Here is a 26,963-nt window from a genome sequence, read left to right as displayed (position 1 = left end):
TTAAAAATGAATTAGTTTATTATTTCTCCACCATACACTTTTCAGTTTCCTCTGTTACCAACTCATACCTTCTTTCAAGTTCCTGTACAGTATATGCCTTTTAATTAATCTGAAAGACCACTGATTTCTCTAGCTAATTTGCTCTCGAAGTCATGCGTCTGCTTACTGCAAGCAATTAAACTACCCAGGATGACTTATTCTTCATTATAGAAAAGGTGATGTTCGTTCTGATGTAGAAACACAACAGCCAGAATGTGAAGCCCTCTGAACAATCAACATATCTAGTCACAGGCAACTAATTTAATGCTGTACATTGCCCTCTGAATTTCTCCGTTTCTGATGACACCTAAGAAACAGAGGCTCTACGCTGTAGACACACAGACCTGCCCACACCTCGTGCAGAAAGTAACCTAAGAAGGAATAAAGTACTATCCTCATAATTAGCCAGCATAATATGGTCTTACTTGTTTCACCTTAAAGTCCTCAGCCACCGTCATGCAGCATTGCTCAAAAGCTCATTACAGCATTTTAAAGTTCTCTTTAAATTTAGTTAGCTTTAGATTAGGATCAATATGATTTATATCTTCTACTGGTTTTGGTTATAAACTTGTAACAGAAACTATCCTCCATTATATTTATATTATGCCCAGTGTGAGGGCATTATGATTTGATCACTTTTATTTGCAGATACTAATAATAGCAATAATTATACTAATAATGATAAGAACAGACCACATCTATGTGCAGATGCAAATCATATTAGTAATACAAATAAAAAGCTTGAAATTATAGCTTCCTAATGTTATGGTGAAGGTGTAAAAGAAGCAAGGGTGAGAGTGGGTAATCCTCTGTACTAAATACACTGATACAACACTGCCTGTGTAACACAAGATCATCACTGGCTGTACTTGACAGTTTCAGTGTTTTTAAACTCCCTTCACTGGTATCACACAAGTTATAATCTCCCCCTAAACCCTGCTTCTCTCGCATGAATGTATGTGCAGGGAGATAATTAGTGAGAAGGAAACAGAGGGGCAAATAAAGGTAATTACTAAAACACAAGACAGACTGACAGAACAGATGGAACTGACAGTTTGTGAAATAAACAGAAAAAGCATTTATTTCCCATCTGAGTCTGATCTCCTGTTCGTTCTGTTTTCAATGGGTGTGTGAAGTTACTGGAGCAATTCAGACATCTCATAGGCTTCCAGTGTAACAAACATCACGCACTCCCCAACCCTGCAGCGAGCAGTACTAAAGACATCCTTAAAAATTTTAGTACGTGAATACTAAAAAAGCCAGTAACTGTATGTAAGGTGAAAGGCACCCCGAGCAGTACATTTTCCAGAAAAGGTCAGTACCTCAAATTTTAACATTCTGATATTAAATTCTCTTGCAACCTTTGTTATTTAGCAAGACAGACAATAATAGGGTAGGGGGGACGAACGTTCTTTATCCCCTTAAAAATAATGCTAAGAATTAATAATCTAGATTGCACAGGACCTCATATCCAAAACGAAATCACAGTCTGTTCTGTGTCCTTTTAAACCTGATAGAGCATTCACTGAAACTGGAGACCAACTTCAGAAAACCTTCCTTTTTTGGTGGCTTACAGCCACAGACAGGCCTTAATTCATTCCTAAACTGGTCAGGTAAAGAGCAGAACGTCTATTTCCAATGATGACCTAATATTTAGTGCATTCAGGTTTTAAAAAAGGATTAAGATAGGAAGATAAAATGTAACTGAACAGCACATGTTGGTAATAGGAGAGTATGTTCTTAGAGGCTTATAGATCCTCTGTATAATGACAGCTTTAGGATTGCTCTTTAAAAGAAATGAATCTTATCCTCTGTTGTCTCTACTGAATGATGATAAGGGCTTGATTATGTATAAAGTTTGCATTCTCAACTGATCTGGTTGCGAGAGAGAAAGAGAGAGAAGAGTTCCTGCTGAACGATAATAAGCCCGGCCATTTCTTATTTCTTCTAAAAATCACCCATCCATGACTTAAAATTGGTTAAGAAAAACGTTAGCCCGTCGGTGAGTGTCTCTCAGAGCCCAGACAGATGTCATACATCGCGTGGGCACGCCTGAGGCTGGAGGGGTGACCCATCCTCCCTCACAATGGAGCAGAACGTAGAAAATCTTTTGGCCTCCTGTTCCCTGATGCAGTGACTCCGGCGAAGCACGGGATTACTGCACTCCTTCCTGACATCTCCTACTTGCCAGTCTCAGAAAAAAACCATCTTCATCTATCTGGAAGCAGTGTTTGGCAGCACAGCCTTTCAGCATAGTTCCGACGCTAGCAATCCATCTCCCCACTTCTTTCCATTATGCAGATAAAAGTCAAAACAAAGGATTGCTGGGTCTGTAGGTCCTGCGACACCTTTTTTTTTTTTTTTTTTGGCTGGTATGAATTCCTGCCACTGTTGGCATCTGGCCTCAAAGTCCCGAGACGTTAAAATTCATGTCATCAATTCAAAGAGTAAGTAAGAGATTCAAACATGATTTTAAATCCTTGGGTGTAATACTTTTTTTTTCCTTCATTTTGACAGTAAACACAGTTAAACCAAATCAAAAGATCATGAAAACAGGCAATAATATTTCATATAAAAATCACTCCACACAATTATTATACATATTTTCTTGTAAGAATTCATCATGAAGTAAAAAAATCCAACAAACTTTTACAGTTTAAATGGTTAACACATTCTTAAGAATTGGGAAAAAGAGTACGTAAACTTCAAAAGTGATTCGTAATGCTGTATTTTAGACTATTTTACCTATTAGAATGTTTTACAAGAAATTTTGTACCTTCTTGAGAGCCTTTTACAGAAAAAGGAGGAAAGGTACTTGCAATACATAACCTCACAGTCAGCAACAAGCATTATTCTGAAAACCTAAGTGTGAAACATGGGGAAACAAACTGTTCCAAGCAACATGCCCCATACAAATGCTGATCAATGACCCCCTTCATACTCTTCAAAGTTTAAAAAGTGCTAGTCAGAACACTCACATCTATAGTTTCCAATGGATTTATGATGGCTCAAGTCCTAAGTTTCATTGCTTGAGAACGCTGACAAATTGTGATCATATTTTCAAAAAAACCCCTAACGAGATTATTCACCATACATAATCACTGTCATTGCTACCCACCAGACAACCGCATCACATCCCCACAGCATTTTATGTTTTCATAAAACACACAATTAGAGGAGATAAGATTAAAGCTGTTTGAGTTTCATATTTTATCCCAAGACTAGGTCTTTGGCTCATGATTTCACTTCTGACTTTTGCACCACAACTGTTGAGTAAAGGTATGTTCATCTGCCTGGTCTTTCCTATCTCTCTGTATGTCTGCCGTAATGCAGTTTCAAAGAATAAGGTTGTTTCCTTCCCTGTTGAGGATTAGAATTTTCTCTTTAAGAAATAGACTACAATCCTTTAGAGAAACACAGCATATGAATGCATCTATTTTATACATTTCTTTTTATCAGGTGAGAAGTCGAAGTTCATATGTAGCTCACCATTTTGTAAAAAGTTTTGATTTTGCAGCATCATTTCTGTAGTTAACAGACTTAGGAATACAAGCTTAACTCCTGAAGTGGTACCTAAACAGCTGTTCTGTTTCTTTCCCTATACAGATAAGAAATAGGAAGCCAGGTCTGCACTACAGAACGCGTACAATGTCACTGTTTGCTGCACTTGATGCTGCTGTTGTGCTTCAGCCCCAGCCTGCAACTAAGTACCACGCAGCTGCTCACTGCCTTGCCTGCCTCTCCCCTGGTGGGATTGGGAGGAGAGTCAGGAAAAAGACAAAACCCGTGGGTTGAGATAAGAACAGCTTAGTAATTGAAATTAAGTTAAAAAAACCCAACACAAACAACCAAACAATAATAACAACAACAGTAATAATTGTCATGAAGAGAGGAGAGAGAGAGAGGAATAAAACCCCAAGGAAAAAACCACAAGTGATGCACAGTGCAGTTGCTCACCGCCCACTGACCGATGCCCAGCCAGTCCCCGAGCTGGCAGCCCCCGGCCAACCCCCCCAGTTCATACCCCTGGCCATGACGGTCTGTGGGATGGAACATCCTCTGGCTGGGTCGGGGCAGCTGTCCTGGCCACGCTCCCTCCCGGCTTCTCGTGCCCCTCCTGGCTGGCAGAGGTGGGACACTGAAGGTCCTTGACTCAGGGTGAGCACCGCTCAGCAACAGCTACAACCCAGCGTGGTGTTATCCCCATCCCAAACCCAAACACAGCCTGTGCCAGCCACTGGGAAGAAAATTAACTCTATCCTGGCCAAAACCAGGACAGCTGTGTAGGATTAACTTGGTGAGATATCTCAAAATGTGAACAACAAAAGCCAAGTGGCATTTTCAGTATTTTCAATTCACTTACTAAAAATCAAGCTTTTTATTTCTTCTTCCAATGATACAGATACTCCAAAAGTATGTTTAAATACACTCATCAGTGCAACTATCGAAGGGAAAGTGTGTATTATAGAAAGAAGCCCCCAGATTAACTATATATTGTGAAATGTATGTGAATGTGCATGACTTGAACCAATGAACTGTGGCCTGAAATGATGTCACAGAATGTGCAGCATTAAGTGGAAGGTTAAACCTACTTGCATCTCGGTTCATTAAACGCAGTTAAAGTGCAAATTCCCTCATTCTGACAGTAGTAATCACAAGGGTTCACTTTCTGGTCACAGCGCTGACTTTTAAACCCCACAGAGCATCTGCAGAATTTCAGTAAAATAGACCTATATAAATATTCTGCCTTTTGCTGAACAGATTTTAAACGCATTATATATTACGATGGCAAGACACGCACACATACGCAGGCACACACCCACAGATAACAAAGTTCATACTCTTTTTTTCATGGAAGGTCCAGTCTGACAATACTGAAAAGTTTGCTCATCAGCATCGATCAAAGACTTTTAAAACAATGAGCCTATACTAACTGATGAGTTCAGGAATCTAACATTCTTAACAAAGCATTACTGTCACATGTACTATACAGCTGTATTGATTGATGCAGACTGCAATGGCCTGAAAAGTGTTCAGGACCATTTTCTTACCATTGTAAACAGCATTGGTGTATGATGCAGCATTTATGCATTGTAAATCCATACAGAAACTAAGGTATGGAGCCTTTTTTTCCTTGAGATGTAATGGTGTTCCATATAAATTTGAAAATAATAATAAAAAAAAAGATAAGCCAGTTTTACAGGGAAAAAGAAGGGAAAAATCAAAACCTTCCAAAATAGCCATTCTAGGTATTCAAGCAAATGAATCTCGACTTGGTCATCATATTTGGGCCTTACATGTTATAGCTGTGATACTCTCCTTTTTCTGGGATTTATGAGTATCTCTACTTTTCATCTAAAGACATTTGAGGAGATACAAATAGCAGGTCAAAAGGGCCAGATACAAATAATAATGAAAAAGATACATGGACACTTAAAGCATTTTCAGCTGAGTAAGGACTACCATGCAGCACTGCATTCCACTGCTTCTAACCCCAAAGCTGCAAACTCCTATTGACAACTCCTTCTCAATGGTCCAGCTACAGTTCTGCCCTTTTGCCCATTCAGAAGCGCTCCAGCCCTCACAGGGAGGAATGGCCGGTCCATCTCTTACACTGATCAGACTACGAGATCCGGGCATTTCTCTTATGTCTAAACCTCCTTGCGAGCCTGCTACAACAGGAGCTCTCTCTGCACCTGCCTCATACACATCAACCAAACGAAGGGATGGCCGTATCTGTATTTACACAGTTGAAATGCCAGATCCCTTTGGACAACAGCTTACTTATTTCACCCTGGAAATGAAACACTTGAGCCTAATTCTCTCTTTCGACACCTTGTGTGTTCCTGGAGGGTGCTCTCACCTCCACATGGTTCTGAGAAGTGGAAGACTATTCCACAGTGAAGCTTTCCAGCAGTGCAGAAAAGACCAGACTGTTTATTAGGCAAAAGTAAAAACCCAAGGAGTATGACTAAGTGGCTCGGTGTAACTGAGAGCAGGAAAATTAGTTTCTTGCTGCAGTGACTACTTCTGCATTTTATACTTAGCAGCTGGAGAAGAAGATACACCGTAGCTCTGAAGGACAGACTAGAATGTTGTCTTTTATACCTCTTAAGACAGTACTTCACCATCTAGACTGCAGAATCACATTTCCTTTGGTATTTGATGTCTGGGCTTAAGGAAAGCACCCGGTATTATTCTCTCAGCCACGGTGCAGGAGGAAGAGAGCAATCTCACCACAGAACAGCCACGCTACTGTGGGTAGCGTGAAGGTGAAGGTTGGGGTAGAAGCAAGAGACACATGAGCATATCCTCAGAGCCATAAAGGAAATAAACACTCACACCATTGTTCCTGTTCTCTAGCCACCAGGAGTGTATCACCCCCACCTCTGACCATCTTTGTAGCAGAAAAGACTTAATCCACCTTTGAGAAGCAGGGTGGGCAACCATCCTGTACCTCTGGATTCCATTCCAGAACAAACGCCTAAACAGGCTTTAGATCTGGCCTGAAATTATTAGAAGTCTCAAAAGATACATCACTGTATCTACATGTGTTCACAATATATACCTTATTTAAATATTTCAATACATATATTGCAAAAGGGTAGACAAAGTATTGGGTTACAGAAATAGCTAGAAAATGTACTGGAAGCTACACCTGCAACCAGCACATTATACATCCTAGAGAGATTAAAGAAATACAGACACAAGCTTAATAATTGTATTATTTGTTGGCACACGGGTATTTCAATGATCTACACATCGCAAGATACTCACAGACAGACAGGTATATTTGTCTCTGGGTCCAGCTGACACGTACCACCATTGTAACAGTAGCCATCACACAACTGACAGGTAGAGGCAATCTTTCCATTAGAGCAACTGTCATGGTTAAAAAAAAACCCAAACAAATAGCAATCAGTATTGTATTAAATCTGGTGAATTCTCTTATAAATATCTCTATATTAAAAGATTGATTTTATGACACGTAGCAGATCTACTGATTGCAAGAATTCTAGGTTTCCACCTAGAAATTCTAGCACAGGTAGTGAGCTTATTACACAAAATAATTTTAATATTTTTGTTTATGAAAATAAACTATTATACAAAACGGTAACTCAGCAACAATACTGCAGAAAGAACACATTTCAACAGTGTACTAAAACTCAACTGTTCACTTTATTAAATATTCCTATTTTTCCAAGTGAAGACCCATTCAGTCTCCTGCTCCATAGCTGCTTCCAGCAGTGAGGTGTGCTCCAAAAGCTGCTTTAAAAAGGCAGCAGCCAGGCAGCGAGACTGTTCTGATGAGACCGGTTCAGGGGCTAGCCACAGCATATGGGATTTGAAGGATAATGCAGTATAATCGCTGTTAACTGTACGTTTTTGCACACAACCACCCCCCGCGCTACACACACTTACTTGCACACTATGTCACTACCGTCCTTGTTTACCATGCAGTGTCCCCCATGGCACCTGATACACTTGTCCACTTCACATTTTGGACCTTCAAATCGTACTGGACAGACACATTCTACGCTTCCATCATCAGAAATAGTACATGATTCAGAATTCACACAATAATGGTGGCAAATGTCTGCAAGCAACGTAAAAGCTAATTATTAAAAGAAATACAGGAGCCTCGTAGAAAAAAATAGTATCTTATTTTTCTATGTTTTAAAAGATACTATAATAAAAACAAAACAATAAATGAAGCTGGTGGCTCACTGGCAACTACAAGAACAAAGAATACCACATAAACAGATACATAATATATTAATGATAGAGTATCAAGAAGTGAAATAGAAGGATAAACTCATAAGAGGGTTTTTTTTTCCCTTCTAGATGTCTAACCGTTTATGGCATCATCCCACATAATATAAAGACTACTGATGAGAAAAGAAGAGCAATGTTAATGTATTTAATGGGACATTGGCTGAATAAAAATCTTCTGCTACATTCCCATTACCATTAACAGCATTATGCTAAACTGAAATGGAAACAGTATTTTGAAATAATTAAGTTTTATTTTCATTTATCCACATATTAAAATTTCATGAAGTTCTAATAATAATATACAAAGCCATAATCCATAAGTTCTACAAAGAACTACATACATGCTTATCTTTATGGACTGTGCAGGGCCCCATTATCTTATTTAACTGCTTAAATGCAAGAAAGACCGTAATTTCAACTCGTGAACTCTTTAACTCTTTAGAAGCACTAGTAACTGTCTCACTTTTATCACATCCCTTTAAAGACACAAGTGGCCTGACCAAAGGAGCTTCCAGAGCTACAAAATACTGTTATCTTAACATTTTGGTTCATTTTTATTTATGTGGTAGTTGTAACTTCTTTTTTTTTTTTTAAGTTGTCACTTAAGCTCTTTAATAGGGCCAAATAATTCAAAGTCCTTCTTTCTCTCTGTTTCTAATACCTTCTCCCATTCTGTATGGTTAACATTGTGTCGAGCTTTTGGTGCTGTTCCTGATGGACAGACGAAGCGATTGATACATAAGAAGTATCAGTTCTGAACTATGCATCTGGATTAGCTTAGAGTTAACCTGCTCCATATTAACAAAATATAACCTTTCTGACAAAACTAAAATAATTTTCAAAAAGCCCTTTGAAGCTCAGGTCATGGCTACGGGTGAGGCAGCAGCAGCCAGCAGTAAGGCACAACCAAGCTGTTCACCAGAGAACAAAACCTTGGCCAAGTGGCAACCTCAGCCTTGTGTGGAGGTGTCAAGTCCAGCTGCCGTTTGAGCGGGGGCACTTCATAAGCGGCAAACTGGAGGCTACCAAAGTTGGCATCTTGCACCAAATACCTTCCGGAAGGGATGTCTGAGGGTATCTCCTAAAGTAAGGAACCCATTTTGCTTAAGTGACTCTGTGCTCCGTGTCCCCCTCTCCCAGATGTACTGACTGCCATGGCACTGGGGCCGACCACGCTGGAGTTGTTCTGCTGCACAAAGATGACTCCTGGGGACATCACTTCTGTGTGCTTATGCCTTGTAGGTCTCCACCTGTCTATGCAGGTTGTAGGCTCATCTGCTTATGGAATCACTACTGAGCAACAAGAGATACTTAACAGACACTAAATGGAGTAGCTCATTGTTTGCCATCCCCCAGTTCAAGGTACAGAATGCTAACTCACACCAGGGGTCTACTTTTTGAACAAAACCTACCGCAGTTTGAAAGCCAATATTGAGAGATGTTTTTTAAAAAAAAACCTAACAACAAAAGCAAAAAAAAAAAAAAGCCAAAAAAAAAGCATTGCAAGGGAGAAATATTTCCATGTACATTAGGACCAAGAAAAAAAAAAAAAAAAAGAAAACCAACCCAAAACCTAGGAATATGAAGTTCATAGCCTAAACAATTACTATTTTTAGTATTGATTGTAGCCACAAACACCTTTAATCTTCTGCTCTATCTAAAAAGCGTCTGTGACATTTGAACTGAAATGACACAAATTTTTTCATCCTCCCCTAACACCCCCAAAGAAAGAGATTACAGTTTCAGGGAAAGTAACAGCTTGTCAGATCACTATACCCACTCTGAGTGATTGCAACTGCGTGAAAACACTTTCTATTTTTTAGGTTGTCTGGGCCTTAAATGATACAAGAAATGAACTTGAACTACTCTGTCTGTCTTATTTCAGGAATTTAAAATAGGGAGTTATATTCAAATACTTCAAATTCATGTGTATATAATAACATGCACAATGTTAGTAGAATTCTATGTAAATTCATTCACTTAAATTTATTTCAGCAGCGTCAGTGCCTTGACACGGAGCACACATTTTGGTTATTAGCCCTTATGTGAACTAATCACAGGAGAAACTCTGCATTGGGTAATTGGAGACGATAAGAGGAAAATAAGGTCTTTGCAATCTGGCAATACCACAAGTAAATGTCTTCTCCCTTCCGTAAAAAACACTAATAATATTTTCAGCTTGGGAGCATGAGTACGATACCTATGCACATTCATGTATCATCCTTTGCATATGAACTAGTTTCAGGCACATCACAGAAAGACTGAAAAAGATTATCTTAGAGGCAACCAATCTTTGCAATAGTGCTGTATTAATACATTCCAACATGCACATTTCACTTTAAGTGATTAATAAAGTAAAACATACATGTGTGTGAATAAAGCAAGACATCTAAGATGTGAATTCATATACACACTCTTAACTGTAAACCTGTACAATTTCATAGAAATGTTATCGGCCACAGAAAAAAAAAAAAACCAAAACCCAAAACAACAAAAAACCCCAAAACACCAAAAGATTGTAAGACACCTTTTTTTCCCTTTAAAGCATTAAATTTTACATAAACAAAAGCTTAATTTTGTGTTTTATATAGTGCTCGAGTCTCTATACTGTGGCATTTTTTCAAAGTGTTAGCAGACAACCCAAATCTGATAATAAGTGTTGTTTAAAAAGTACCCCTACATTTACATTTAAATTAATTCTTAAAGAAAAAGAAAAGAAAAAAAATATTTGCAGAAGCATTCAACTAGAAACAATTTGTTTGGTTTTGGGTAAGCCTCAAGTAAATATTTTTTCTTAATCGGTGTGTCTGTCTGTGCATGATTTATGTACTATACTGTTTTCAAATACCCAGTTGTGTTTGCAGATAGTTATTTGTGGATCCATGCAGTTTGTTTAATACCAAGTGGGAGAGAATCACAATTACCGCTGGTTTTCCATTCAAAGGTTTAAATTCATTTCATAGTCTCCCAACTGGAAATACATTCAGTTCACTCCAGTACAAATCCTATTTAAAATACACACTACCCCTTTCCTTGTTTGACAGACCTTTCACTAAAAATAAATACTTCTTGTATCCCGTAGACAATTCTAAACCAGACCTTTGTAACAGATAACTGCCCTCTCATTTTGTTTAAATCTAGCCTTCCTCAGCAAATTCACTGAATTATGTACAAAAGAGATGATGGCTTTTGCATTTAATGTTCTATTCTGTAACAAGCACTATGACAGTCCTTTATTTTAGAGTATTATAGTCAAAGCAAAGCAGAAGTAGAAAAATAAGATTAAAGAAAACATTCTGATTTCAGAAAAATAATCAATCTTGGGTTAGGGTTGGTAGCGAGTCATCATGTTGAAGAGACATGAGGAAGACAGACTGTAATTTTGAAATGAGTGACCAAAAGAAGAAATTCAACTTTATATTTGAAGGTCTTGAGTTAGAGAAAACAGATAATAGTGATCTACGCTAAGAGAAAGCATGGAGAGAAAAGATAGATAAATACAGTAAGAACAGAAGGCTTATTGATTGATAATCTTCCTTCCCCCATCCTCTATACAAGAAGTAAAAAATTAGAAAGTTCTAAAAACTGAGAAGAGCCTTTCTAAAGGCATGGAAACCTTTGGATGACAGGAGACTGGTGGGTCAGTGGGCTGAAAAACCAGGGGGAACTTCAGATGCACAGGATAGAATCTATGTCCTGGCAATTAAACAAGAGTAATACTTAGAAATCCTGATTTTCAATACCAGGAGGGGACAGAAACCGTACTCAAGGTGACCACAGCCTGAGCAAGATGAAGGAACACAGAGGTGTAAAACTCCAAGCACTTGTCAATATACTGCTTATTTGGGTTAGAAATAAGAACAAAAGGCAAGGTTGCAGTTCAAGACATGTGCTGATCTGCAAAGATAAGGGATATCAGAGAAATTCTTTAACCAGCTACATCAATTCACTGTTTAGGTATTCCACCAGCATAAGATAGCAAACATGAGAAGTCGGAGTAGAAACTTTTAACACATTTATCTAATTTCTACTGACAAAGTCAGCTGTCTTGTACAGCTCCATTGTACACATTAATTCATGAAAATAAAAGGTAATAAATGCTAAAAAAACCCTTTCTTCACATACACATATAGATGGATATTGCAGAAATATGTTCAAAGATCACTTGAATGCATCAGATTACATCCCCTTAGCAGGATCAATAATTTTGGAGCTACGTTTACCGACACATGCTGTAAAAAAATAATCACTCAACTCATGTCAAAATTCCATTTTGTAGAACTTTTCTTATAAATCAAGATTTCATACTTTGTGGAGATTACTTACAATACTGACATCTGTCTCCTGTATACTCAGGCAAGCAGTTGCAAAAGGGTTGATTCCCAGCAGTGACGCTGCAGGTTCCTTCGTTCTGGCAGAAACGGTCACAGACTGTCTGGTTGCAGTTTGGTCCTGTAAAACCCAGCGCACAGTTGCACGTAGGCCTCCCTATTCAAATCAAAGAAAACTATTTTATGATAAAAATAAATAAAACACCGTAACAATAAGCAGCACTTCACAGATAAATGTATCATAACAATAGCAAGTTTTAACGTATGAGCCCAACCACATTTCTCCAGATTCTATTAAAGCGTGCCCTTGCAAACATCGTTTGAATTCAGAACTGTTAAAAAAATAAAGTCAGCACTGCAAGATGTGGATGTGTCAAAACCTGCATCTATGCATTTTACACTTGTGCATGTATAGTTATTGACTCTATTTGGGAATTATTTTAAAAGATGGTCTTCAGCAGGAATTTAAGATATCTTCAAATCATCCTGCCAGGCTGTGCTCCTCCACTTGCAGAGGATAAATGTTTTTATAACCAACATCAATGCCTCTTCACAAAGGACTCCATTCTCCTCAAACCTACAAATTTTTATATATAATCACATGAATATACAAATATTTACTAATGTGCTAATAGCTAACTTTACATCACAGTTTCGACTAAACCACAAATACCTGTGCCTGGTTTGTTATCCTACCCCTCTCACAGAATAAATACTGTAACATAAAAATTGCTGCTGCATCAGACCAAAGATGCCTATAACACCAATATTCAATGCCTGAGAAGGAGTGAACACCCAGGGATGAACATTTGCACAAAATGAACTCCTAGTCTATAGTTTATTTTTACAGAGTTTTAAAATGGTGTTTAAAACCCGATGCATTTTCCTTCTATGATTCATCCCCATCATAATTTTCCCATTTCCCCCCCATCTAAAACTCATGTCTAAAGGAATTATATCTTTGTTAGAATTTCACTGTTTTTTTTCAAACTCCCTATTTTCCCTGACATCTTTCTTAAGGTTTACCTTCTTTAAAACAAAGTTCTAGATCCCATAAATGTTTTTCCATCTCCTGACTTTGCTTTGTATCTCATTTGTAATCTTCTCTTCAAGTCAATGACCTGATGTGTCGAACTAGCCAGCTCCCTTCTCCCTTCCTGATCTATGCTCATTCTTGTTCATCTCTTACAAAGCATTATTCTTCCCCCATCCTCCTGCCCTTTGCTTTCATTTAGCCTTTAGGGTTTTCTTAAAGTTAAAGAAAACAGGCTTGAGTTAAACACTTTTCTTCTTCCTGGCTTCCTGGTAAGGAAAGAGATGAAGATTAATCAGGACCTGAGGAGACTTTTGAAATAGTGGCAGACAAGACAATCTTCATTTGGATCGTAAGGAACTCAGCCTGCTGGCAAGTACAACCAAGAGCTTAACCGGGTCACTGCAGAGCAAGGGACAGCTGGCAGGCAAAGACACGTCCCTTTGAGTGAAGTCACAGCCATACCACGTGTCCGAGTGTCAAGGGCCACGGGCATGCTAGCAACAGTCAAGTGGTAAACGCGTATCAGCAGAACAAAAGGAATGCCTTGCAGGTAGACTACAGGAAACCAAAACAGTAACACATGCACTTTACGTAAACAGTAAAGTTTAGGAATCAAGATGGGAAACCAAAATGTCTAGTCTGTAATGCGAGCATCAATATCATTGGCCATAGCGAATTTTGGAAAGGAAGGCATCTAATGGGCTGTTGTAAAACTAATACAAATTCCTTTGATATCTAGTCTTTGCTGGTGACAGAGTAGAGCTCCCCCGTAAGAAGTGTTAAAGTCAATCAGATTAGCAAGGTACCTATATAACGTACTGTATGTGTAACACAGAGGCCCTTTGGACCGGAATTGCAGGCATAAACAGAAAAAATAGCCACTGTAAAACTGTAGAATCTGAAAGACATCAGAGAGTCAGGAATATGTCCAGGATGACAGGCTCCAGTTATCCCTGTACTTACAGCTGGAAAACTTCACACATGCCACATGGCAGGAACAAACCTCTTGCATATAAACAATGCTACTTCACGGAGCTAGCGAGCACTCAAGAGAAGCTATGCTTCACTTGGGCCTGACTTGGTTTAAAATGTACAGAAGAGCCAAAATCCTTAATCATTGAATGAAATAGCATTTAAGAGTTACTTTTCCACAATAATTCTCTCTCATCTTCATACTGATCTACCAGGAAATCCTTACCATGGCTGGATTTACTGATGCATTATGACTAAGTCCCTTCTTTGTTGTCTTTTGTCTCATCCATTGTTTCCCCATTTTAATACAACGTCTGATGTGGGTATCCACAACTACTGTCACGTTTGCCTCCTGATGTCTTTTATCACAGCTGCATCTAAAACTCTGAAACGTTGCAATCCGTGCCATTATTTTTGTTTCTTCTCTATTTAGTTGGCTGCCTCATTAAAGTAGCGTAGATTAAACTAAACATGCCATAAACCCCACAATTCTAATTTTCTTCTGGTCTGCCTTTGCTTTAATACTAAGTAATCATTCAATATCATATTTGTTGGAGAATTCTTCAATGCAAGTGAAGCATCTTCATTTTTTCTACTCCCTCTGATTCATACAGAAGAGTTTATTTTTTTTTCTTTCACTTACCTCTTACTTTTCTTACATTAAACCCTTCAGATAATTATTTTCTGTATTTCCTATTTTTAAGCTATGCTAATTTAAAATGTTTTGCAAATCATCCTAAAGGCCATGAGATCAGTTAGTCTCTTCCTCTAATGAGTACAGTAGAAACAAAACCATTGACTAAAAATAGCTCCAACTATTTTAATATGCATCAGCCTGGTTATTCATATCTGTCCCCTGTGATCTAAACATTAAATCAAAGATGTTGAACTCAGATGTTAGCACAGACTCTTTTTGTTTCTCCCCATGTATACACTTGTATTTAAATTTCTGCCCCCAAGCCAGGGGGTTTCACATAATCCCTCATCTGAATCACTGCTTCAATGAAAAAGATAAAATAAAATAGTGATAGAACATAGATCTGGAGGTCTGAAATCAGTTTTTATTATTAATACTCCTCTATTTTTTAAAGTGATGAGGCAATGATATTTTCCTGGTTTGTAGAAAAGATTATTTTATTCTTTGCTAATGTAGGCTTATATATATGCCAAACTGCTGACAGTTACATGAAAATTTAATACAGTATAGCCTAAACCCCATTTTTGTCACTCAATTTAACATGACTTTTAGTAATGTTAATAGTTCGCTGCCTATTTATACAGCCTGTTGGCATCTAAAATAATACTAATAATGACATTTTAATCTGCCTTATTCTCATAAATAATTTCTGTTACAAAATGGTTCCAAGAACAGTTTAATAAAACAGTGACAAACAATGCCATAAGGTTTTGTATCACAGAATCAGAACAGAGATTTATGTTTGCAATGGAAACAGTTGTATAATCCGAGTTGACACATATCCTAACTACCAACCATTGCATGGCGATCTCATGCACATAGAACGTCAGCATTTACACTGGTCACAAAGGTTCAGGATTAGAGCTGTACAAACACAGGAGTAAAATTGCCTCTTAATTCCTGACCTTCACCACTACAAAAATGTCCACAACACATTACACGAGAGGGAAATATTAATAGGAAAGTGGTTTTGGGAATGCTAAACTGCTTCAAATTCAGCTGAACGTCTTTTGGTGTATATTATGCAAAAATGAGCAAAAAATCATTTTCTGAAAGAAAACACAAAACCCCTTTCATTTTGAGCTCTTCCTTCTTCGGTGCAACCCTCAACTAGATTTGCTGTATGAGAATACTGCCCTATTTTCCTCTGCCTATGACAGATTAGCACCCTTGCTTTCACCTATACTTTTCTTTAGTCTCTTCCCCGAGATAATAATTCCAAGAAAAATTTCTTGTTTCAAATACCTATGTTGAAAAATGTTGTTTGTCAAAGTGTCAGGGAGGACAAGGTGGCACCATATTCTCATCATCTGATACGTAAATGTTCCAATTTCAAAACCACAGTAATAATATCTAGAGAGCAAGAAGCATACCTTTTTTTTATTCAGGGTATCTCCACTCCATGATTTACAATGAATGTGCACGCACTTTGCTATTTACTCTCTCTAAGCCAATTCTTGGATACACTGCGTTTCTCACTATATGTATAGGCATGTGGAAATATAATTCATGTAGTCTCTATACTGATGAGAGTATTTTGCATTAACGATTCTAAAGAAATGAATTTCAGAGAATACATTAAATAGTGCCTGGTAAGATGTATAAAGCAAGTAACAAAAATAGTAATGAAAACTCTCAGGGGAAACAATGTACTTGAAAGTCACCGTTATCTGAATATTCTCTATGTAGTATCTTTCTCTTAAAAAAATAAAAATAAGCTTTTACAGAATTTTTAATCTTCATTCTAGAGCTCATAAAACTTGAAACAAACTTATAGAAGTATTAATTCCCCCCCCCCCCCCCCAAGTATTTTGCACAGAATTTAGTAAACTAAAGAATACTTTATGGTGACCCTTGGACACAGGAAGCTATTTTGGCAGTAGGACATGAACAAAATACATGAAGTTTTTGGCATGAAGATGAAATAAAGTGTCACCCTTTCTTACAAAGAAAAATCATCCATAAGAGGATGATAGGATCAAAATGCTACAATTTTCAATTAGGTTTTGATTACAGAGGCTGCAGTTACTCCCAGTTCGCTAATTTAATTTGCCATATAATAGCAAATAATTTTTCAAATTACCCTCAAAACCAGCTAATACATATTGTAGCGCACTGTCTCTGTACTATCTAGGTGATTTCTTTTGGGAATCTAATCATATATCTTAAGCTTCTATTTACATTTATTTTGTAATGAAAAGAACTGTAAGGAGATCAACTTTGATTCATACTATTGCCTAAACAACAGAGTATGTATTGTATTTTGTTTGACCACATAAGATATTTCATAATTAAAATCAAACAAACAAAAAAAAAGTAATTACAGAAAATTAGAGAAATAGCACTATTTTTGGAAACTTTCTGAGTTTTGAAAAATGAGATCACCTAGATGAATGCCTGCACCAAGACATAGATTATTTCTTCCAGTCAATGGTAAATTCGCTACCAGCAATGCATAGTGAATTTAAGTTGTTATGTGTGATTTTTTTTTTATTTGGTGGTCTCCTATAACATGTAAGAAAATACGCAAAATATGCATATAACATAAATGTTATATGCACATTTACTTTGTGTATTTCACTTGCTGTCACTGTTAAGAAAAGCAATGTGGCACTATATCAGCTTACTTTACTGTCATGTCTTCTGGAGTAGCTATCAGCAGTCTGAGCATCACAAAAATTCATTTCTATGTGGCTGATGGTTCAATAAAGCTAAATATGGTTCAATAGTAGTGGAGAGAAGCTGTACTACTATGTGTAATTAGTAGGTGAGCTGACTGGGACCAATCCCAACAAATATTCATTCTCTCCATGTTGTCAAAGAAAAGGACAAAAGAAAAATCTCTAAATATATTAGAGTAGTCTCACAGACTGCTCTTACCAAGGCTGGTTGTGGTGGTTCTGTTGGGTGCCTCAGGTCAGCCAGGCACCAGACAGCCTCAACATCCAGTTCAAATAGCAACCCTCCCCCCTTCCCACAGTCCTGTCCTGGTGACAAGACAATGTCGCATCCATCCCCCTCTGAGACTCCTGGCACTGATACGGTGTTAGCAAAGTAAACAGGTTCTTCACTGCCAGTGTTTTCAGTACGCACCATCACAGCCCCGAATCAACTTGCTTTGCTTATAAAATAGAATACAAAATAATCTCTAAATAGAATAATTTTTGAGAATATTTCATCAATTTTCCTTTAGCAAAAAAGACCTAACGGTTTTTACTCGTTTTGATACAAACATCACAATTCTGTATGGTTAGACACACTCTGTACTGCTAGTATAGTACAAATATGTATTTATCTAATTTTGTGAACTAGTTAGATCTAGTTAATGTTTCAAGATGTTTAGTAAATTATTGCTCCAATATTTTTACTTTAAACTGTAAGAGAAAGGAAGTGCATTTTTATGGCAACACTTAATTTTTTTTCCAATTCTTGTTAATTTCACTTACTGGAAAGTGTTCATTATCATACCCAAACTTTTAATTACACATCTCAGATGTGTACTTTTAATTAACTGATGACATTTTCTTTGTTCCATTATTGTCATTCAATACAACTGTCATAAACTTATAAATTTTAATTAAAGCTGCCCCAATCTCTAGCTATACAATGTTCACATAGGAATTTTCCAAAAGGCTTAGCAGTAAGTAAACCAACAGTGAATAATCCCTGAATTGCCAGTGGGATTTGTTTAACAAATTAACATTTGTGTGCAGATAATGAGGTTCTACAACTTAACACATCCAGCAAAGGTTTAGCACAATCATGTTTTAAAAAATGATTAATACTCTGCAATTTACTTAATTAGTTATCACATTACTATTATATATTAGGTGGTGAAAAAGAACAGGATTTACACATTCACTAGAACACACACATTCACTAGAAGAGTATTTCATATGCAGCATCATTAGATCAGAATACGATGCAAGGTTTGTTTTCAGGATCTCTCTTCCTCGGTTTCTGAGCCAGAAGCCAAGAGTAAGGCAATTCCCTGAGTTTTAGGGAAGGCTCCCAGCAGCAGGGACCCTGCAGATGCTCATGTCCCTGTGTGGCTAAATTTTCTGGCAGTCCCTAAGCTTTCCAAAGGGTGTGCATGTAGAATGACACTTGTTAGATCACTGCATCAAAGCTGCTGGAGCTGGACAATATAGGGGGTTTGATAAGGGCAACCAGAGCTTCTAAGAAAGAATCAATCAAGCAAGCTGAAATAATGACAGGTCATTTCTATGATGCAGATAGGGTTTGGATTGGCACTCACTCACATATGGCTTCTGCAATTTCCATAGGAAAAAGCTTCCTTGTTTTGAACATTTTTTTTTTTTTTTTTTTTTTAAAGAGACAAGATTTGGAAAATATGCGCAACTTGATTGCATCCGTTCAGCAGGACGGTTTGATGAGACAATTGTATAATGGATCAAAAGCATAACTGCTGCTTTTTGAGGAACTGGCTGTGAGCATTGTATTACAGCAGGTGATACACAGATAGCAATAGCACTGTAGAATCACGATATGCTTTGGTTTGGAAGGGACCTTAAAGACCACCTTGTTCCCACCCCCTGCCCTGGGCAGGGACACCCCCCACCAGATCAGGTTCCTCCAAGCTCCATCCAAACTAGCCTTGAGCACTGCCAGGGATGGGGCACCCACAGCTGCTCTGGGCAGCCTGGCCCACCACCTTGCCGCCCTCACAGTAAAGAGTTTCTTCCATTCCCCCTCGTCCCATCACTCCACGTGTTGTAAGAAGCCCCTCTCCAGCTTTCTTGCTGGCCCCTGCAGGCACTGGAAGCTGCTGTAAGGTCTCCCCGGAGCCTGCTCTTCTCCAGGCTGAACAGCCCCAACTCTCTCAGCCTGTCAAAATAAAATTATCTTGAGCTGACTTGATTTTAAAATAGTGATCCTATACTTTACAGAATTGTAAGGCAATTCTCTAAAAGAAAAAAAAAAACAACAAAAAACCAGCATGCAACGTACCTATTTGCAGCGGACAGGTCAACCTGGTAGGGCATATTTATAAGCCTTGACACAATATAATACTTAAGTTCTACAATCATTAAGGAAAAACTGAGCAATTAGTGGTAATAAAGAACCTTTTTATTCCTACATGTAGCAACGTCCAGGAATGAAGTAACATATATATTAATGACTCCTACGACCCTGACAAAACAGATCAACGCTGCCTTGAGGGACGAGGCAGTGCAAAGGGAGCGAGCAAATGCTGCCCTGGGTGGGATCCCATCTCTGTCCCACCTGTCGACGGTTCCTGCAGCTGAACACACTCCTTGCATGCAACGCCGGATCGACGTGCTTTGCACAGTGTTATCTGGGCATGGAAAGAGGAAATGGTTGTTGCAAAAAACACTTGAGGACTTTGGCTTTGCTGACTTAATTAGTTTTCAGTGCTTTTAGGGAGTCCAGTTTAGCTTGCCTCTGTAAAATACAAAACAGCCTTAGTATATTATGGATTAGATTAAACTGGGATAAGAGGACATCTCACTGACGTGCTAGTTTGTTTCAGTAACACACAATTTATGGCCTGATATAGATAAGAAAATACAGTCTGATAAGAAATAGAGATTTCTCCTTAATAGAATATATATGGGGTCCATGCAAGGGCATGCAAGGAAGATGAGATGTGGATCAATTTGAAAATTTTATCTGGAATGCTGGATGGAGTCACTTTGATTTAGAAAGATATATAGTCTATTGTCCATATGGTCTTTTTTCCACATGTCCAGCACATGAAAGTTATGGCACGAGCTTTGAGGCATGGCTGCCCTCACGAATTGGAAATAGCTGATAGGAAATCCAGTTAACGTGAAATATGATTATTAAAAATTTGATGAAACTGGGAAAGTGGACACAGCACAGCAGAAGAATATTCCCAACAGCAGGTGTGCCCGGTAAGAGTCATCAGAACCAGCGCTGTGTAGGCCTGGGCTCATAAAGGCATGGCACGCCTTGGCCACGTGTGGTACAGTAAACAGTAAAAAAAAAAAGCGGCGCAGTTCTGATTCCCCAAAGTCAGGCAACTGAACAATGAAACTTGGACTGTGGTGACATCCACACTGGCTCTCCTGATGCATTTTCAGTGCAGGCACATCACCCTGTGTCAGACCAAGCAGCAGTAAGGGCAACGCCTGCATCTCCAGGCTCCCTGCAGCCGCTGGCCCATGATTAACAATTTAGCAGAAGTATATTGTAGAACCTGTTCATATCTCTCCTTTACTCACTGGTGACAAAACCTACTACAATAATTACTTCAGCAAGGCTGAGAGATTTCTAAGGCTGGATTTAGCAGGAAAATAAAATAAAAATGCCCAGGCGATAGCATAGCTGTGTAAGCACAGCAAGTGTTAGCTGCCTGCTAAAGGCAAAATGAGCTGCTGGAGGCGAGTAAGCCCTATGGCTACTGCCAAAAGAAAAGGATTAAATAAGACCCTGGGGTCTCTGCAGGATTCGGAACTGAGCAGAATTCTAGGTGCTAAGTTATTAATTTTATGAAGCCCGTTAATGCCACAAAAGAATCAATTAAATGCCAGGCATGTAAAGATGTGGGAGTAAACATCCTCTCTGGTGATGACAGGGAAGTTCTGCACGTCATTTCAATCACCCATGACTGACTTTCCTTCACTTGCAGGTCCTCACTAAGCATGTATTGATCTCACCACATTGATAAAAACCTCCGCTTATTCATGTCAGTAGTTCCATCAGCTGTTAGAAGCAGTTTCAAGTATAATTAATCAACTTCAAGTAATTCTCATTTTCTAATGTTTAGTCATTGTTAGTGATGTTAACTACGAATGACATTATTAACCCTCAAATACTCACAACTGAAAAATCCTCTGTCTGGCATACAACAGATTACTAGATTTGCATTCACTTGGATTTTTGCCACCACGGATCAGTAAATAAGATGAGGCTCCAGAGGAGCCAGCAAGTGAATCTAAGTTACTAAACAACACAAACTACACTTACTTAGTAAGAAATGCTGAGGAAAACATTATGATCTAAGCTGCCTCTGTCACAGGGTCTAAGATACATAACTCTGTTACAGTGAGCTCCCTCGGGGCTAAACGGCCACAAACTCCTCTCCTAAGCATCAGGTGCCTGTAATTTTCCTTCAGATATTAGGATGTTGGTCACTTCATCTTACAGGGGAAAATTATTCACATCATCTTCAGCAGCTGATAGCCTTTTGAGAAAAAAGAAACTGGAGAGCAAACTCTTCTCTGGCTGGTCTACTTTGAATCAAATATTCAAATATTCGTTGGAGCAGAAAATAGAACTCAACTTCTCCTTCCTCACAGAATTACTAAATCTTAGAGTACTCATCATGCTTTCCCTCTCCAGCCCAAACACTAACAGCACTGTTCAAGCCACAACATCTTATGTGTTAGGGACAAAGCTCAACTGTCATATACCTACTTTTTGACAGTTACAATAATCTCCCTGAAGATAAGAGATGTAATTTCAAATTCCTTCAGGAAAACCAAGGATCTGAGTTCTGATCACCCAAATCTTCCTGAGAATTAGATGAATAAAATGCCTATTTTGTGAAATGTGATCACACAACTCTGCAGTTTAAGGCAGTATCTCTGTGTATGCACACAAAAGTTGAGGGAGAATTGAGCTAAAGAGAGACCAAGATATGTGGAGTTGCTCCAGATGTAGTTTGACTGGACCTTATATTTTACAATTCCATTTCCACACCTCAACGTGTGTGTCTTTATATTAATACTTATTTATCCCCTTTTCTGGGATGCAGCTTAAATCTGCTAAAACACCAAGGTACGTGAATCAAAAGCACTATTGATTATAAACATTATGTATGGTATATACTGCTATTTCTCACATTGTTTAAGTACAGACAAAGCAAATAAAGAGAAAAAAACATCACAAATGAGGAGCAAATTCAAACCTTTGAATTAAGGCAGGTGTAACAGTAGACACAGTGGCTCAGAAATACTTACCAAGGAGAGAGGCTCCACAGGTTCCCCCGTTCTGGCAGTAATTGTAGCAATGGTTAGTTTCACACCTTTCACCGGAGTAACTTGGCCAGCAGTGACATCGGGGCTCCCCCTTCTCATTTATAATGCACTTCCCTCCATTTTCACAGCTTAATTTACAGGTATCATCTGCAGCAAGAGCACACACACAGAGTTGTTTTCAACAATCCTACTTTGTGCAACTGGCAAAACAGAACCTTGTGCCTTAGACTGAGCTCCAGATCTCTGTCGGTTGGGGGTGGGATCACTTCTCAAAATGGAGAAAGTAAGCTATCACTTCTTCACTTCTGTTTCCAGTGCTAGAAAAAAAGATCCACCTGGGAGAGCATCACCCCTGGGAACCCGCGCCCTGCCGAGCAGGAGACCGCCTGCGGAATTTGTGCTTCATCCCAAGGGCACCACCGGGAAGTTAAGATTCCTTAGGATCTAAATTAGTAATGGCTACAAATCCAGTTTTGAAAGTATCCTTCCTAGTTCAAGAAATGAAAAACTGAATCCTGGTTTTACCTGGGGCATCTCGGAAAACTTCCCAGTCATTTTCCGGTGACCTCGGCCTTTTCCTATTTGCTTTTTTGGATCTCTGTGCCACTCTTTTTATTAAGTAACACCCTTCTTACCTAAACCCTACCCAAAATATTTGAAAAAAAATAATTCAGCTTTTAAATCCTTCTCAAAAATTGGTATTTGCATACTAACTTGTTGCTCCTAAACCATATTTTTTGATTTATTCTTTTTCTTATCTGCTCCATCTGTAAAATTACTGGGAAGAGACACTGCCTGCTGCTCTGCTTTCACCAAGTGCTTATGGCAGCAGTGCCACTGTCTTGGCTGTGAGGTACAAGGTGACACAAATTCTGATTAGGCCAGATTCAAGCTGTCTATAAAGCTGTTTTGCAATTAGAGTTGTGCCTGTCTTGGAAACACTTTGAAAAATAAATCTTTATTTCTTTCAGCGAACAAGATATAAAATCATTCAACGACACCAAGAAATTAATTATAGACTAGCATGCATACAATGCTCAAACATCCCAATAACTGTAATCCTAGAGAAACAGACAAGCGCCTTTCCAGCCCAAACCGTGCTTTCAGCAATAAGACTTTTCATTTCTTGCACAATAGAACAAAACCTGTGAAGCCAGAGTGCTTCCTAACTAATCCAGCATTTAAGCACACGTGGCTCTTAACAAGAGGGATACCACAGAACTTTTCAGTAATACATCCACCAGCTCCAGATGTTTTGCTGAATTAATTTGTTGTAGTTAAAGACTAATGAAAAAGAGGCAAGGCTCACATTTGTCCCATATTTGCTGAGGTCTGACATTGACTGATATAGGCACACCAACTCATTTTTTTGATGTTGAAAGCAACAATATTGTAAGCGCAGAATTTAAGAATGTCACATATCCTCTAGTGGAACAGTTCACTCCAGCACAGACTCAGCAGATCCTGTACTTAAAGTTGCACTAATTTATAGTTATAACGTTGTCCTGCCTGTGTACACCCCTCCTCAGCAGGCTCTGACCGAGTTCATGGCCAGTGCTGAGATGGCACAGATATGTAACCTGGGATCAAACCTAATTCAACAAAACATCTGGGAACTGATCATCTTTCAGACAACTGCACCTCTCAAATTAAGCTGAAACAAGAAAACAAATCTAAAAGTTATCGTGGGGGACCAGCTGGCACATCGCTACTTCAGGTGTTTTACAACAGAAAATATGGAATACCATATGCACTTCATTTTTTTGTATCCACCCTGCATATATACATCTGCTGTAACAAAGCTACTTTGTATTTGGGAGTTTGTGGATGCCTCGGTGTTTTCTTTATTTGGGCGGTTCATTAAATCCTTTGATGTTCCATGAACCATTCTTCAGTTACTCATTATAGAAGTTGTTTAAATGTATAATGTAGCATATCTTATTGGAGAGAAGGTCTATTTTTGTTTCGCTTACCTTATCTGTTTTACTTATCATTAGTCATAAGTTTATAGAGCAGAACTTGGTAAAAACAGAATAAATAATACTGAAGTACAGGCAAGTGCTCATTTCTACAAACCTTTCTGATAGCACATTAAAAACACATTTCTTTTCTAGAGCAATTCTGCAGAATTAAGACATAACATTTGGCAAAAAATAGGGAAATTAAGAGACTGAATTAAAAGAAAAACAGAGTATCAAACGGCATACTTCAAACTGTAAAACATGAACTACAGACTTGAAAGGTACCCTAACCACACCAAGAAACACATGCCTTCAATATTGTCAGGAAAACATACAGAGCCAAAAATTGCCAACAGTAGTAATTTCTAATCCAACTGACTTTCAAAGATTGGGACACTCACATCTTAGAGTATTAAAATGCAATATATATTGTAACTTTATGCAACGGTCAACTAGAAGTTTTCCTGAAAAAACAAAAGTTTATAATGCTTTGTATCAACATAGGATTATTAAAATACACTACTGATTTTGTCCTCTATAAAACACTGTAAATTCAAGAGTTTCAACACAAGTCTAATATGAAACAGAAAAGTTACTACAACAATTCTGGAATTTAAATAAGCTAAGAAACAGAATTGAAAGATGTAATGGATAAGCCAGTTTTATAATACTATGTTAGACTTTAACAATATGGGGGATTTAATTCTGCTACTTTGTTGTCTGAAGGTAAATACAAGAATCAAATTACTCTTGCTGATTCACATCAACTGAATAGAAAAGGGGATCAGGTGCCTTTGTGTGGGAGACAGGAGCAGAATGGTCCTGTAGGAGACAGGAAGAAAAAGAATACCAGAGAGAAACACAGAAGAATTGTTATAAGAAGCTGAATAGTCTTAATTTGAAATACTGAATAAAGACATCTGAAAGAAAAGCTAGCAACAGCTCTAGTAAGTACCCACTCTTGGAACAAAGTTTACCAAGAAAAAAAAAAAAAGGAAAAAGAAATCAGAAAAGTTTCTATCTGGAGTCAATTCAGTACTGCTCTAAGCTTGCTGGAACTTGGACTCAAAAACGTCTCAACTGCTCTTTTCACTTCGGAAATGACAGAAGTAAATAATTTCACTTGATATCCTACTCCCAGTGTAGTTACTGGATCTCTCTAATGGAAAGGGTTACAGGTAAAGTAATTTTATATATTCTCTCCTAGTCTGGTTATTTAATATTCTGCTGCCTTAATCTGCCTATTTCAATCTTAATATATCTTTAATAAAGAATCAAATAAGTTTGATTTGCTTTTCTCTTATGTTTTTCTTCCTGCTGTGACTGTTTGACGCAAACATTAATGGACTTATGGCTTATTTGCTTAATCTTTGACTCTTCCCTTTAACTAAAAGTAAAAGGAAAATCTTACACAAAAGAAATGCTGATAAAGCAGCAAAACAAAGTTTTGGGAACTCTACTGGTATTTTTTCCTTCACTGAATCAATTTTTTGATATTCCACCCCTCTCCCTCAATCTCATACACACCCCTTCCTCTTTTATTGCCACTTCTGTAATGACCTCTTCATTCCTCAGAAAAGCACTTCTTCCTTTTTTCTGTTTTTTTTTTTCCCTTTAAAATATCCACTGATCTCTGGACCAGGCAGTGAAATGGAGAGATGATGCTACAGAGCACAAGGTTCATGAACTACATTCTTCAGGAGAAGAACTGTTTCCCCGCCCAGGTGGAAAATACTCCTCTCATGGGCCATAAAGTTATTTGTCCTTGCCTACCCTTCAGACAAGGGTGTAGCTCATGCCTCAATGAGCTGAATGCACCTATTGAAGACAGAGTGCAAAGTTTTAATGTTATGGTAGGGTTGCATAAATCTTCCTGTCCCTCCAGATGAGGCTCTTACCCTCTGCCAGTTTCCCCTATGCTGAAATTTATCAGAACAAGTTTAAATCCCCACATATTGTTTGAATGCTGTAAGCTAGATCCTCCTTTTTTTTTTTTTTTTTTTAATTTCTTCTTTTAAAAATCTGTTTGCTTTACAATGTTAGAGAAGGGCTAAGAAAAGGATGTACAATGAGAAAAACCTAACCGACACTTGCTGTAATGTAACCCATTTTCTTCTGGCCTGGGAAACACCAGTCCCTGCAGTAACCCCTTTGTAAATACAG

General features: G+C 38.2%; 1 protein-coding gene across 1 annotated transcript in view; it reads right to left on the bottom strand.

The window, feature by feature from the left end:
- Window positions 1-26,963, bottom strand: part of LRP1B (LDL receptor related protein 1B) — a 380,905-nt gene that overhangs the window by 17,680 nt on the left and 336,262 nt on the right. Inside the window, exons 80-83 of the mRNA XM_040604928.1 lie at window positions 22,822-22,986; window positions 12,142-12,303; window positions 7,462-7,636; window positions 6,817-6,921 (exon numbers count right to left, since the gene is read on the bottom strand). Coding sequence (XP_040460862.1) covers window positions 6,817-6,921; window positions 7,462-7,636; window positions 12,142-12,303; window positions 22,822-22,986 — 607 coding nt within the window. The remainder of the gene's footprint in view (window positions 1-6,816; window positions 6,922-7,461; window positions 7,637-12,141; window positions 12,304-22,821; window positions 22,987-26,963) is intronic.

This window comes from Falco naumanni, chromosome 8, assembly GCF_017639655.2.
Source record: "Falco naumanni isolate bFalNau1 chromosome 8, bFalNau1.pat, whole genome shotgun sequence".
Classification (NCBI taxonomy): Eukaryota; Metazoa; Chordata; class Aves; order Falconiformes; family Falconidae; genus Falco; species Falco naumanni.
This window is presented reverse-complemented; position numbering and strand designations above follow the sequence as displayed.